The sequence below is a fragment of the Perca flavescens genome, chromosome 11 (assembly GCF_004354835.1).
Source record: "Perca flavescens isolate YP-PL-M2 chromosome 11, PFLA_1.0, whole genome shotgun sequence".
NCBI classification, from domain to species: domain Eukaryota; kingdom Metazoa; phylum Chordata; class Actinopteri; order Perciformes; family Percidae; genus Perca; species Perca flavescens.
This window is the reverse complement of record NC_041341.1, coordinates 25,846,626-25,862,694: the sequence shown is the minus strand read 5'-3', so window position 1 is coordinate 25,862,694 and position 16,069 is coordinate 25,846,626. Positions and strand designations below refer to the sequence as shown.

The window sequence follows — 16,069 nt, the reverse complement described above, 5'->3', positions numbered from 1 at the left end:
TCATTCAATGAGTTTCCTTTTTATTTTCATGACTATTTACATTGTAGATTCTCACTGAAGGCATCAAAACTATGAATGAACACATATGGAATTATGTACTTAACAAAAAAGTGTGAAATAACTGAAAACATGTCTTATATTTTAGATTCTTCAAAGTAGCCACCCTTTGCTTTTTTATTAATAAGGGAAAAAATTCCACTAATTAACCCTGACAAAGCCCACCTGTGAAGTGAAAACCATTTCAGGTGACTACCTCATAAAGCTCATTGAGAGAACACCAAGGGTTTGCAGAGAGAAAAAGCAAAGGGTGGCTACTTTGAAGAATCTAAAATATAAGACATGTTTTTCGTTATTTCACACTTTTTTGTTAAGTACATAATTCCATATGTGTTCATTCATAGTTTTGATGCCTTCAGTGAGAATCTACAATGTAAATAGTCATGAAAATAAAGAAACACATTGAATGAGAAGGTGTGTCCAAACTTTTGGCCTGTACTGTATATATATATAACACAATAAAGGAAAGGGAAAAAAGCCAAAAAGCATAATATGAGCACTTTAATTCATATAGTGAAATAAGGCAAGCATGTGAAAAAGTATACAGTGCAGTATTTGAGCCAAAAGGCACTGGACAGGTTCATGTTAAACCCACTGACTGACTGGCCAACAATCTGTCTGTTGGCCCATCGGTCAGTTTCAGGCTCATGAAATGATCCTCGGTATCTTAAAGAACAAAAAGTAGAGTGTTCTGCTGAAATAACCAACCTATATTTAACATACCAATAAAACACACAAAATGCTGTCTTATACAATTGTCAATTCTGGAAATGTGACTTCCGTGGCCACCTCGGGGTCTCATCTGTTTCTTCCTCCCTCCAGCTGCCCAGCTGTGTATGTTTACTTGCGGGCAACTGTTTCAGACAGCTTCTTCAGTCTCTTCTTCAGCTCCAGAGGGAATTTCTCGTAGCACTTCTTACACACTGGCTTCATGTCAAACTCCACAAACTTGTTCCTGTGGAAGAGAGAGTTACAGCCAATGTTGTTAGATGCTATGTCTACTAGCATGAACAATGGCAGAGTAACTTGCTGGTTTGAAATCATACATTTTATATACTTACAAAGCAGTTAATTATAAATTGAAAAGCTGATGTGCATGTATTATGGAGGAAAAAAACTGAACAAAACTCCCGTCAAAAGTTATTATTGTGGATGGCATTTTAAGATATTTATCATTTTCATCACCAACTGAATGAAGTAGGTACAATGTGCTCTATGAGTGCTTTTTGGTTGTTTTCTGTATTAAATGCTTTTAATTCCACTAACAGACTAACAAGCCCCCACCACCCCACCAGCTGTCCCGAACAACATTTGCTCCCAAAGAAGATAATCGCTGGTAGGAGCAGGGCATGTGTTAAACCGGTGGGACCTCTGCACTACCACAGCTGGGGCCAGAAAGCTGCCGGAAGTGATTAAGGCTTTACCCTTTATGCCCCGACAGTCCGGGAGACCTAGGAAACAACGCATTCCCCTTACCATGTGACTGATCTGATTTGCCTGTTTGTATTGTAGAGGAGTAGCAGCCTTAATCCTGAATAGTGTTTCTGGTTGAGAGGTGACCATGTATGACACATTTCTAGTGTTAGGTATAATAATATAAATTATAATATTAAATAATAATAATAATAATAAATATAAATATTTTCAGTCTGTGAATACTCCCCTACTAAATGTCTGATGTCATCATTTGGCTTGAAAGCCACATGAACTAAGTATAACAGTGATATAAAAAGATAAAAAAGTGGCTTGGAGCATGTTTGAAATATTGATGAAATGAATGTACGAAAAACAGCAAAATAATTGAAACAGAAAGAAAGATGGAAACTGACCAAAGGAAGAACAGTGGAAGTTAGGAGAAAGAACAAAGAGTGGATCACAGACACATGGGTATCAATTTCTTCTTCTTGTCTTTTGAGTCACGTTCACGCTTGGCCAGCCGGCGTTTCATGTCGTCGGGCAGGCGTTCGTAGCAGTGCTTACACACTGGCTTTAGATCCACCTCCACAAACTTATCCCTGACGGAGCAGGCAGGAGGGGGAGATGAGGAAGGGCAGTTAGAGAGGAGGAGGAAAAATACAGTGGGGTGGAAAGAATAGAGGAAAGAAGAAGGATGAGAAGGAGAGAAGAAAGTTGGAGAGGGCAGAGTAAGGAAAGGTGCAGCAAGAGAAGCACACAAGAGGACAAAGAAGAGGGATGATGAAAGGGAGGAAAGGTGGAGAAACAAGTCCACAGAGACACAGGATTATAAGAGAAAGGTGAAACATCAGAAATGAACAGGATTGAAAAACAGACAGTTAACAGCAGCAAATAAGTCAAGATGCAGCGTAGTTGTGAAAAGAGAAATGTGACAAACAAAGAGCGAGCTTGGCCAATTCACATGTGAATTTCTGTCAGTCTTCAGAGAATATAACTAATACCAAATGAGTACACAATCTAGGTTAAAATGTGTGGCTTGATTGCCACAGTGATGCATCAGAATGTCTCTTTTAGACTTGTTTTTTACTTACTTGAGGGTGAGCTTGGTGTTGCAGGTAGAGCAGGCAAAACAGTTGACACACCAAGCCTTGTTAAGGGCAGACACCACTGACAAAAATAGAAGAAAAAAACACTGTCACATGAGACACTGTTCCAGATTACCATCACATGACTAAAGTTAAATGGATTTGGTTTAGTCTAAAATTCAGAATCTCGTTTTGAAGGCAAATTGTGAGGCATGAAATTTGCACACAACGTATAGATCAAAATACAGTCAATGTCATATAAAAGAAAAGTATGTATAAGTAAAAGGTGCTCTAATAAACAAAGATGTTAACAGGGCAGCAGCACAATGAGTGACAAATGACCACTCCACCCATAAACCATTATATATTTTCCAATCAAAATAAGTTTTCTCACCATCTCCTTCAATAACACGATTGCAGTGGTAGCAAACATCTCCAAACAGCTGAGTGTGACGAAGGGAGAGAAAACAGAGAGTGAGCAATAGAGTCACGCATATTATGAGTTATGAAATTTTGCAACACAGTGCAGCGCTGGCAGTCTTTATCATGGCTCATACTGTATAACATGCTGTTTAAAAAAAAAACATGCAAACAAACAGGCTACAGAGGCCTTTTGTAAACTTCCCTGGAACAGAAGTATTGTGTTCAGTCCTTACATTAAGTCCCCCCCTTAATCATCCCATCATCTCTTTATAGTGAGCTTGTATACTTTGTATATATGACTCACAAATAATTAACAGATATTTCATTACAGGCAAATGTTTTAATTTTGATCTGTGTGCTTAACATAAATATTCCCAATACTGTTGAGTGTTACCTGGTTATAGTGTGTTTCACAGTAGGCCAAGCCCTTGCGTTCGTAGTGACGGTGTCCCAGGAAGGGTTTCTCACACTTAGCACACACAAAATGCTGCAAACAAAACCACGGCCAAGCACACATGGTTAGCACAGCGTCAGTCAGTACATTATCACATTCAGACCGTGTTACAGGCAGCAGCACAGTCCGGCTTAGACATTATCTGGTCAGACCACAACCAGATCAGTTTAGTCCAGATGTCCTGTTACTGCGTCCGAGCAGGATACAGAGAGTAGAGAAGGTGGGCTCTAGAGGCTGTATTAATCCTCCAAACAGACATGTAAGAAATGAATAGTAAGGTATTACAGAAATTGAAGGGGCATATATAATAATAATTAATATTTTAAAATATATAGTGCAGTATAAATATGGAGTTAGGAATTTATTTTAGATAACTGAGTTGAAAATAGGATCTGGCTTTAAGACAAAAGTTGATGAGACTCTGGCCTGTAGATCATGCTCTGGACCAAAGTGATGGACAGACAGAAAGACACCAATTGGTGAACTATTAGTATAACCCTTGAATGGAGGCTGGGAGATTCTAGCCAGGCAGGAAGAAGTGAGACACGGGGCAGCAATCAACAGCAGGCTGATCCTTAATCCCCTCACCATGTCAAAGTGTCTTTCACAATAGGCATGACCACCTCGCTCATAAAATGGGTGGCCCTGAAATGGGCGCTCGCACACAGTGCACACATGATGCTACATGTGGAGGAGGGAAGACAGGAAAAATGGCCATAGAATGTGAATTGACAAAAGATCATATGAAGATAGGTGGTGGAATGACGCCATAGAGAATATATACAGACAGTTAATGGAGGAATAGAGCGCATTGAACGTAACTGTGGAGATAAAGCTGGGAAAAGTATGAGTCGCACATATGGCACATATGAAAAAGTGAACTCATTGGAATTAAATGAATAAAAAAACAAAAACAAGAGAGAACAAGAATGAATGAATAGCTACTTTCAGTTTCTCAAATATGTAAGTAAATTGCATTTCAGCAGGGAACCTATAAAATAAATATTATAGATATTTGGAACCTTAGAGTACTAATCATTTCCAACAGAACATGTACACTATATCATCTAACATGTAAACACATCTGAAACCAATATGACACCCAACCACCAAACAAATGACAACAATCACAACTTCCCCTTCTTGAATCCAGTGTAGACATTTAAGTAGTGTCTCCTAAGCTTCATGTAACCAAGGTTGTTTTAAAAAGTTTTAACATCGTACCTCCACATGCCACTGCTTGCCCATGGCATTAACCACACGACCCTCGATGGGTCTCCTACAGGCCCCACAGATGGGGACACCCATCTTGTCATGGCAGGGCAGACAGTAGAGCTCCCCCTTCAGCTCCCTGGCATCAGCCGTCAGCTCCTTACTGCAGAGAAAAAGGGTCAACAACACGAGATCAGCTCTGCTTTCACCCTAGCATGTAAACACTTTCCATAGTAACTCGCCTTAACACATTCTACGGTTTTTGGTTGCAAACAACAAGGTATATTTTTACAAAAATGCAGAAAATAATACTGATTGCGAAGTTGGTAGCTTTCTTTGAAGAAGAAAACACGGCCTAGTTTGTGTACATTTAATTGCAACTACATAGTTTGTCCACCAGAGAGCAGTCTTTGGTCCATCATGTTGTGAATGAATGTGTGATGTGCTGAATATTTGTCTACATAGACTATGCACTTGTAACCTTTTTTGTTAGATCTCTGAAGTTTCCATGATTACAACATTGTATCAGTGAATTAGAGTTGCAACCAACTTTTATGTTATGATAATCATGGACGATCTGTCTCATCTTAATATATTCAATACACTGGATTCTAGCATCAAAGTGTGCATAAACCTGGCAGCATCATGACTGCATAACAAATGAAGCGTGATCCTGTCATGGAATTAAAAGACATCTATCTGTAAGTTTGAGGCATTTTCAGAACTATTCCCAACGCGGCTTGCACCCACCATCTACTGTAGCATATGGTCCTCCCACTACCTTCATGCCCTGAATGACTTCTGAGACTGACACAGCTGGACAGGTTTGTGTTTGTGTGTGTGTGTGTGTGTGTGTGTGTGTGTGTGTGTGTGTGTGTGTGTGTGTGTGTGAGCATGTTACCCGCAGTTGTTGCAGTTGAAGTGATCAGGGTGGTACGGGTCATTCTTGAACAGGAGAGGCTGCTCCTCAATAATGGCGTGACACTTCTGACAGATGTACTTGCCGAGGCCCCGAGCTTTCTCTCGGTTATGACATGGACGACACAGGTGCCTGATGGGAGACAGAGGAACAGATGAGAGTAGAAAAAATTACCAGCAAGATTTCAGAGACTTTTGAACCAGATTTCCTCCCCAAAAGTTATAGGAAGAATTCACATTTTTCAAGTCTTAACACAATACTCACATCCATCACGTCCATATGAAAAATGAGTCTCATATTGGCTTTAGCTGAACTTTCAAAGTATTTTTTACACAGAATGAGGACTTCGGATTTTGTCCCCTACTACTTGCATTGAAATCACATTGGGAAGGGATCTCTTTAAGACCAGTATGAACAGGAGGAACAATTACAGCGATCACATGAACAAATGGGAACTTTAAAAACTCAAGTTAGTTTTTCTTGACAAAAAAAAAAAAAAAACCCTGATCAGTATGACCCTGACGTATATAGTATAGAACAGAAGGCTGCGTTGTATTTCTCTTTTAATACTGGCAGGACAATGAAAGAGAGGTCAAAGAGGAGAAAGTCTTGAGAATGCTTGACATACGTATGTGTATAGAAGTTGTAGAAACATCATAGAAAACATAATCCTGCTTTGCAGTATACATAAACTGATATGATTAAACAACTTTCACCAGTTGAAGCATGGTAACTGGTTGTAGAGGAACTGACCTTCCAGCATTCTTAACAAATCCAACATCAGCGAGCACAGCCTGGCAGATATCACAGCAGAAACAGTCTGGATGCCAACTGTTGTTCATAGCCTTGATCACACGGCCAATGATGAACTCACCTTGAAGAAGAGCAAAAGATTATGAAGAACTTGTTCGTGGATATACTTTAAAAGGGCATAAACCCCAAGCTCAATCTCCATATGACCCTGAACAGGTAGGGCCAGTTAAAGATAGATGGATGGCATTTATTCTCGGCTACTGCAGTTCCTGTACTTACCACACTGGTGGCAGCAGGGAGCAAACAGCATCTGGAAGTCGTGTTCACAGTATTTTCTGCCTTCAAACTGTCAAACAGAATTCAAACAATTTGTACACAATTATTTAAAGCACACGGCTGTGAATTTATATTATATAATAGCAATAACATTACTATACAGTATAATCCCAAAAAAAAACATATTCCCCAACCCCTATATACACAAATATATTCAAACAATAGAACACAATGTTATGTTAATTACAAATGGCAGCACCACTACGTTTTTGTTACCCAGCTAGAAATATGACTCAATGTATGAAGTTTTCTTATGACAAAATAAATCTCAAGGTAGACCTATCTGTCACACAATGAGAAGTCTATGTTGGAGTTCTTTTTTTTTCTTTTTTTAAAGATGAACAGTTTTTATTTTGTTATATACAGCTCACAACCTGAACAAATCCCCTCCCCCCTAAAGCTGTTATATTTGACGCATGAAATTAGTTCATTAAACAGTCTATGAACAGGCTGGAAAGAATTGTTGACACAGTTGATGAGGTGATAAACTAGAAGAGGAGGAGACATCAAGTGCAGGCAGAAAGCAAAGGAGGAAAGACAAGGAACTATTTCAAATGAGCCCTCCAGACGGTTTGAAAAATTGGGAATTTGTTTGAATGGTTCTTTATAGAGCTGCTTCTTGACTTATCAGCATATAGTGCATTTTGGAGTAGCAAGCTTAAATCTATCAATGGAGTAAAAACGTGAAAGATAGATGACTTGTATGTTATTGTTTGGAAAGAAATGGTTGATCTTTCTTTATTTTATTTTTCTGTGCACAAAATGCAGACGTGGGCTTAAATATTTAAATCACATGTCCCAAGTCACATACTACTCTATGCAAGCATGGCTATACACCATACTGGATGAACACTGTGGTATTCCAAACAGCCATCAGTGCACTATAGATTCACATATGCTGTAAAAGTGTATATTTTTTGAATTGGTACATAGTGGAAATGATTGTACATAGTTCTTGCTGTGTATTTTATTTTCTTTCCACTTCAAATCTAAAAAGCCCCAAATAGTATGATCCTACTTCAAACGTTTCCTAATACATAAGCAGGCTCCTACTGCTCAACACAGAGGGACAGGTCATATCCAGCTGACCATGTTTTATTAATGGCAACGGGTAGAATTATTTACAGGAGGAATCAGAGGTCAAAGCAATGCCTTTGATCTTCATATTGATCGTGCATTAGAGACACCTTCTCTTCTCTCACAGAGTGGCATCAGGTTCTCTGGGGCCTGCCAGAGAAACATCTGGCCTTGTGTCAAGGCTGGTAAGCAAACAGCTTACTGGAATGGGCTTGCAATAATTCAATGCTGCATTAAGGTTGTGCTCACCCAACTTTATTTACCTCAACAGGACCATGTGTTTAAATTCTTTGTCTAAGGAATGTGCAAAAGGCTGTTGCATGCCTTTGCACTAAACAGTGATTTAACTGTCTGGAAAAAGAAAGCCAGGTCATTGACCAATCATTGCCACTTGAAATGTATACTGAAAAGACAAGTGTAACTATGGTTACATTTAGAAACTTCTGTGTTCAGGCAATAAATCGAAACATCTCCTGAACCTATTGTTCTGTCCACATATGCTTTAATGTTAACTGTGGCATGTCTATACTAATCTTAATCCATGTGTCATTGATCCACATTGGCTAAGAAAAAGTCCAAACCATTTGCAATGACTATGCAATGCCATCAATGTTTATTGTAATCCATTGCCCTCTAAGTGTATTTAAACCTGTCAATTACTGCATTATCTGCAGTATCTTTTATTGGATGATGAATGTCACACTGAAAGGACATTGGTAAGGAACAAAGTGTTACCTCATAGAAGAGTCCCTCTGGGAACTGTTGGAAACACTGGGCGCACACAAAGCACTGCTCATGGTAAAGTTCCCCGTTGCTGTTCACTATCTTCTCAGCCGGGGCAAAACCACTCTTGCAGCGCTCACACATGGCATTGGCCAGAGCATTGGCCATGTTGCTGAGGAGAAAAGAATTATCAGAATGAGAATCCGAGTACACTTACATAGGCCAAACCCTCATAGGCATTACAATATAATAAGTAGAAACAGGGAATGCAATATCTACAGAACAAAATTAATCATTGTGCAAATCTAGTGTAAGCAGGTTTGCCAGGAGAATTCTATTTAACTGCTAATATATTATAGTACATATTCACTGAATTTGTACTAGAGTATATTTGAAACTAGTTAGTTTAACCAAAGTTACTTTGGTTAATGGTTCTGGTATCCATTGTTTTTTAATTGCTACATTTTCTGCCCCTTTTTTCAACTTGGAAAACCTTGGTTCAACCTGATATGTCTCAAACAGAGAAACTTTATTATTATGTGTTTTATGAGTTTAATGTTTGTTAATATGAAGGCATTGTGCTATATTGTAGTTTTTTGATATACTATGTTTTTTTAATCGTATATGTGCAGTATATCTTGATATATTCAACTGAATTAAAAACACAATGTGGCTGTTTTTTTAAAATGTCTTCATACATTGGTAATTTGTTTCTGTAAGTCACATTTCTTTAGGAATATCAATAAACTCCAGGGCCAGGGTCATGTCAGGACACACCTAACACCAATAAATTAACATCTATCACGTTTCTCGTGTCATGAACAGCTGGAAGATGTACTCAAAACAAGCAGAAAAGACAAGTGAGTGGGGAAAATGTGATGTAAGAGGTTATCAGCGCCTGCAAACTCTCACACACACACACACACACACACACACACACACACACACACACACACACACTAGTGTCTTGGTTCTAGGTTTATTTTGGCTCTGCTTATCAGGGTGTGGGGATCATTGAGGTGGTGAAACCTACATGTTGCCTTTTGAGAGAAAAGCTGAAGTTACAGTTTGTACATCTGCACTGTTTCAGCAGTGTAATTGTAAGTGATGTGTGTGCATGCACAGATATGGGTCAATATCTTGCAACAACTGTCAAAGAACTAGTCTGACATAGTCCGATGTCAGGACTTTGATTTGATTTGATTTGATTTAATTGTATCAAAGAATGCCATAAACATGAAAAGACATCTAATACAATCGAGGATAAAAACACAATAAAGTCCAGGACTTCTTTCCATTGTGGTCCTCAACAAACCTGGTGTGACACATAAAGCCAGCCCTGCCCTTTCATTAAACAATCATTAAACATGATTGTAATATATCAACAGGGAAGGGCCCCAGGCTAACTATATGTCACATTGGAGGCACCAGTGCCAGAACCTGGAGCACAAATGTGTTCACATTTGAAAACCTGCCACGGTGCTAAAAAGCTTTTTATTTATGCTTTCTTCTGCTCACCATCACATGTATTAGTTAGTCACTTATGTTAGTGGTTAGTACTAGAGAAATGTAATAATTATTGACATTATTATATTTCACTTACACAACAGGAACCCTTCATGCACCTGATAAACACACCACTCATTGCTCATGTTTGCTTCTGATTTTTAAACTGGATACCATGGTTATCTTCTGATCTGGAAACCTATACTATCCTGCAAACTGAATAAATCTATGATAGGAAATGTGCCATTTAGTTGCTGAATGGTACATCAGTTTTAAAATACAACAACTAGTTTTTATAGTTGTTGACAAGGTTTGGACATTTGAGAGACAGGAAGTCACACTATCACTTTAACACAGCTTACAGCTGGCTGATTGGTCCAGTATGTATCTGACTGGCCCGAAGTAATCTTACAATTGGACAATTCTATATCATCTTATGGTATATATTGTCATATCACCCAACCCTTTACAGATTTATACTTAGGCTGAACATGGAACTAAATTGATTATGATCCTATCATAATAGATAAAAACAATATGATCAAACTGTTCTGAATCAAGCCTAAGCAAACATTGTACAAAACTGCAACATACTAATAAATCAACAGCAAAGTTACCAATGCCGATGCACACAATAACAACACCGCTTAATACCCGAATCGAACTGTACGTAAATGGGGACATGTTGCAGACAGAGGTGTTGAAAGAGAAAAGGAAAAAAGAAGAGAGAATGGTGGGCCCATCCTGGCTTCTCTGCTTTGTTGGAAAGGTCAGAATACCAACGTGTATCCAGGCAACACACACACACACACACACACACACACACACACACACACACACACACACACACACACACACACACACACACACACACACACACACACACACACACACACACACACACACACACACACAAAAGACTGCAAGATTTGTATGGAGTGATGCCTGTTTATAGTAACTAAGTTAGATAAATTTGGGAATTAACAAGACTTCCAAAAAATTCCCAGACACATTGCTCATCACTTTTTACTTTTTTGGACTATATGTCTAAACTGCTCATCATTTTAACAATGCACACCTCAGTTCTACCAAATGTCTTTCAGAATCTGCATCGCCACTACAAAAAAAAGGGTTACTGTCAAACCCTTTCTAATTCGCTGACTACATTAAAACAAGCTGTAGGAATAAGCCCAGCCTCCATCTGGGTCCACAAACTTATCAAAAACATATTGTTATATATACCCTGTCTGGCCTGATATCACACACGCAGACAGCCTTGCCCTATCCAAAGCATTTTTGGGAGGAAGTGACACATCCTTTAGGCATTTCCACCCTCCTATCTGCCTGTAGCACCTTGTGTGATTGTGAGACAAGCCTAGAAGCAGTTATACTACAATAAAATAGGTTTTCTTATTTAAACTCTATGCTATTGCCAATTTTCACAGTCCGTATTCTCCTAACAAAGAGCAGATTTAGCCAGGAAAAAACAGCGTAAACAGACTAGTTAGTCTGAGGGAGTCGTTAGCTTTGCAAGACAGACCTGATCCCTCACCAGCTTCCCACCAACTCTCAATCGTGTTCCATGTGTTCAAGCCAAAACACGGTGGCAAAGTGCTTTGTCCCCCTGCACCATACAGGCTCACAAGAGAGTGTGCTAACAACAGTACTTTTAGTTATAAGCTTTGTACAGGTACACATTTGTACCTTAAACTACTCACAAAACTACTTTGCACCTTTATGGTGGACCAAAATCGGTGGAAAATGTTATTCTACATCTATCTGTGTTCAGGGTTTGTGATATGTCTAACTAAGACCATTTAGTATATATATATATATATTTTTTAATTATTATTATTTTTTTAATTCAACATAAGAAAAAGTGTGTGGCAAAAACAGGTATTTTATATGAGACGGACAAAAGAAGGTTGGGAGCAGGTTTCTTTAAATAAAATCCATACGACTCCCCCCTCCACCTTGTTAACCCCACCATGCTGATCTGTGACTATAAATGGAGGCTGGTTGTCAGCTAAGGGAAAGGATGCAGACCATCACTTCTGTTATGAATACCTTCTGTTCCCTCCACCCTCCCTCCTCTGGTCTCCATGTGTCTTCAGATGCCTTTCTTATGCATCTCCTCTACTTTCTCCTCTGTTCTCAGGGCTCTGTACATCTGCAATCACTATGAGACTATAAACAAAGTAAAATAATCTATCATTACTTCCAGATCTTATGACAATATTATGGAAAACTGAGATCCACTTATTGCTGAATATTGAAAGCTCAGTCGATATCTAAAGTTTGTACTGTGTGTTGTTCGTACTCCATTGTACATTTGCGTTTTCCCAGTCCTCAGTTTGTGTATAGCCATTCACATCATATTGGCAGACATAAACCAGGTTATACAATATTAACACCTACCAAAGACCAAATCTTAGTTATCTTAGTTGTTATGTAATACCACTAGGAGTCACTTAAGTCAGAAATTTAAAATACCACGCACAGGGGCTTTAATGTCTCCAGTACTGACATAGAACTCTCAGTTAATCATCTAATCTGCTGAGTGCCACCTGAGCTTGTACACCTCCGACCACAATTGGATTTGTTTGTCTCCAACACTGAGAAAGAAAACTCCAGGCTTCAAAATGTCCCTTAACAGACCTGTTGGTGACCCTACGTCCATGTTTTCCTACAGCCTACGATGAGGCCAGATCAGTCAGAAATATAGTGTATATTTAGCCTTCCTGTCCCTCATGCACACATGCTTGAAATGCCAGTTGGCATATTCTACTTTGCATAACAACTTGGCACAAAAATAGCCCTTCCTGTGTGCTCACTCCTGTAGCACCCAGAGCTATTCCCAAGGCACCTAAGGCAGCTTAAGCAAATCACACTGGCTGGCCTTCTAGAATATTAGGATTCTTCCCATTCTGCAATACTACAGTATAAGGTCAGAGCATACACTCTAATACTACGTCAGTGTATGAGCCGACCGAATTCCATTACACACACTACCTCATACCAGTCATCAGTTTAACTGGTTTGTCAGTTACCAAAATGCTTAATCTGTGACAATAATACAACCAATCACAACAATCACAAATCATGGATCACTCTTCTCCCTATGCTCTGTGATACCTGTCAAAGATACTAAAGTTACTACAGATAATGACAATTTGTGAGTGGAGGGGTGTCCTTGAGATTGAAACAGCCAAACAACTATCATGTAAAGCCATACTAACACAATACGTTTTGGTGGGCCAGCAGCTTCTTCAAAGAGGATGAGGCAAGTTTCACTGCAGGTTTTACTGGCTGCTGAGTAACATCTTTTCACATCACACTTAGTAGTAGCATTTTAACTCCTATCTTCTTAACTGTGTACTTACTAGCGAGCATAAAAATCACAAAACTCCTTATAGACTTTGACATCACTCTTTCGTCTCTGGGACTTGGACACCGGGACTTCAGCCTCTCCCCCGTCACCGCCCTGAAGCCTCTGGTGGTAACCGTTCATCTCTCCATGAGAAACATGGTCCGGGGCTTCTCCATCTTCAGGTATTGACGGTGGCAGAACACGACCGTTCAGCTCCATTCTCGTGTACAGTCCAAAATGAACTGCACAAGTCCACCTAACACCTGTGTTAAAGTCACTGCGGTCAAAATACCAAAACACTCCAACAGAAATCCTGTGTGCTTGTTTAAAGTAGTAGTAGTAATCCACATAGCAAGAAGGACACCGAAACACTGATCGGACTGCGCTGGGAGTACCTCTTGCTCTCTCTTCCTCCCTCCCTCTCGCTTTTGCTCATTCCCACATCAACTCTTTCTCTTTTTTCTCTCACACACACACACACACACACTCAGTCTCCCCTCCTGTCACACTCGCTGTCTATTCTTGGGCAGGTTACTGAAACTAAAGAGCCAACCCTGATGCCTGTCCAGACAGAGGTCACTGTGCCATCACACTCACAAGCCGTAGTTGTATTTTTTATTTCTTTTTTTAAATGTTTTGCATCCCTGATATCTGACAGTTTATGGGTAATATCTACCCTGTCTGTGTGTCTGTCTCTGTGTGTGTGTGTGTGTGTGTGTGTGTGTGTGTGTTAAACAGCTGGAACTCTTCGCTTTCTGGGATATATAAAAACGTGGCTCCAACTCCAAGCATTGCGCAAAGTGGAAATGTGGCACAAGAAAGCGGAGAAGCTAACAACAAGTCACTGTTTATTTTAGTCATTGTATAAACCCAATGGAGCCAGAAATCAAGCAGCAGTACACAACATACAGGGGCTGAAACTGGAGCCAGATATCGTCTTATCAGTGTCACCCTCTTGATATGATGCAATGTAGGTTCGTTGAATTATTTATATTTATAGTGTAACAGACTTGTGATCTGAATCTGAACTGATTTAATGCAGTCCATAAACACTACTGATTTCAGTTGCATGCATGTCGTCTTTGCAAATTCACATTCACCATTTCCAAATTTATGGACTGCTTATTTTTCCCTGACAGGAATAAAACTCAGGACATAATGGAATCATGGTTTGTGTTTTCTCCCAGTGAGTCAAAAGGACGGCTTGAATATCAGTTTAGAACAGCTATCTCAAGCTATCTAGAGCTACAATTATAAGATATGTTAATCGTCCTCAGAAATCCCATATTGGTCTGTGGGCATTCCTTTAAACCCACAAATCTGTGTCTCCTCTGGGTAAGTGGTAGCTCTTTATGTGGTTAAACTTAACTGCCATCTCAAATTAATGACCACTTCCCAAATCATCAAAACAACATAAAGCCAGATCTGGAAATACACTGTAGTGAGACAAACATGTTCCACGCTCCATTGGAGAGTGGCTGCAGGGTTTATCCTGCAAATCTAAGGGCCTATAAGTCTATAAAGTAGACTAGACCTGCATGCATGTGTGTATAGTATGAGTGTGTGTGTCCAGCTGAAACATGCCTCTGAGTCCTTCAGTATAACCGTCTTCTACATTACTCCATAATTCTACAAATAGACACCTAGTGGGGCCACCAAGCCCAAACTAGGTGCTGGCAGCTGCTTTTTTGTGTCTATGTGTGAGAGAGAGCGTTTGTATACATAGTAGGAGCCACCTCTGCCTCCTCTGAAAGGGGCTGCCAAACTTCACATAACATTCCAAGTCATCCAATCACATTTTAGCTTCTAAAATGCATCATCTTAGCATTTTTTGTATTCTTTACAAGAATGCTCTCTAAATACTCTAGCGTGACAATGTGAAAGGCTCCTGCCGCTCAAAAACACCCTCACTTTTAAACCATTTTTAAACTATTCAGTCTATCAAGGGACAGTCTGGTTTCAGAAATGAATGACATAATGAGCCAAACATTTCACCAGGCACCATCTAAAGCTTTAAGAGCCTTTCCAAAACAGAACAATGACTGCAGAAAAGTCTCCTGTCCTTAGCTGGGGCAAGGTTGGGAATCTCTTCTGGGAACCAGTGTTGAGTGACTGGGATACAATGTACAGAGGGTGGGAGCTTTACAGGAAATGCACGTAATCTTTCCTCCAGATTACAGTCATTGCCATGGTGAAGGGTGTTCCACCCTAAAATAAGAGTTGAGAAGCTAAAATTTAGCACTGAATTAAAGCATTTAATATATGTATAAATCTATATTCTAATGCTATTTTGTATATACTAAATAGCATAAGAATATAGATGTAGAGTTAAAATAATCAGATTGAGGCACTGCAACACACTGTTCTTTATGACCAACTACAACTACTGACAGGGGATTAGACCACAATTTCCGTAGGGATAGAACAAAAAAAGTCAAGCACACGCTTCCCTTTTCTCTCTTGCTCAATGATGTACACACACACATGAATAGCAGCCAGGTAATAAATCAAAGTTGCATAACATGGAAAGTTTCTTCTAATGAAATAGCCAATAAGACAAAACATGCTCTTGCATCTGCTTAAACAGGGAATTCCGTTGTGACAGTTAGTTTCCAGTGTGCAGTATTGTAATGCCAGTGCTGGACACAGTGTAGTCACACCAACTCACACAGACCTCAAATTGAAGATGAATAAGATAAAAGAGCAGAATATCACTTTATATTATATAATAAAATATA

General features: G+C 39.4%; 1 protein-coding gene across 3 annotated transcripts in view; it reads right to left on the bottom strand.

Annotated features, from left to right (window-relative positions):
* Positions 1-492: 492 nt before the first annotated feature.
* Positions 493-16,069, bottom strand: part of LOC114563966 (LIM and senescent cell antigen-like-containing domain protein 1) — a 31,149-nt gene continuing 15,572 nt past the window's right edge. For 2 of the 3 annotated variants that reach the window (XM_028591029.1, XM_028591030.1), the window contains 9 exons: positions 8,468-8,627; positions 6,599-6,665; positions 6,320-6,440; positions 5,549-5,698; positions 4,660-4,810; positions 3,376-3,468; positions 2,953-3,001; positions 2,565-2,640; positions 493-1,012 (listed from right to left, as the gene is read on the bottom strand). In XM_028591029.1, coding sequence (XP_028446830.1) covers positions 898-1,012; positions 2,565-2,640; positions 2,953-3,001; positions 3,376-3,468; positions 4,660-4,810; positions 5,549-5,698; positions 6,320-6,440; positions 6,599-6,665; positions 8,468-8,627 — 982 coding nt within the window. In that variant the 3' untranslated portion in view covers positions 493-897. Of the gene's footprint in view, positions 1,013-2,564; positions 2,641-2,952; positions 3,002-3,375; positions 3,469-4,659; positions 4,811-5,548; positions 5,699-6,319; positions 6,441-6,598; positions 6,666-8,467; positions 8,628-13,344; positions 13,741-16,069 lie in introns of those variants that run through there. The other variant, XM_028591028.1, reaches the window with a different exon arrangement.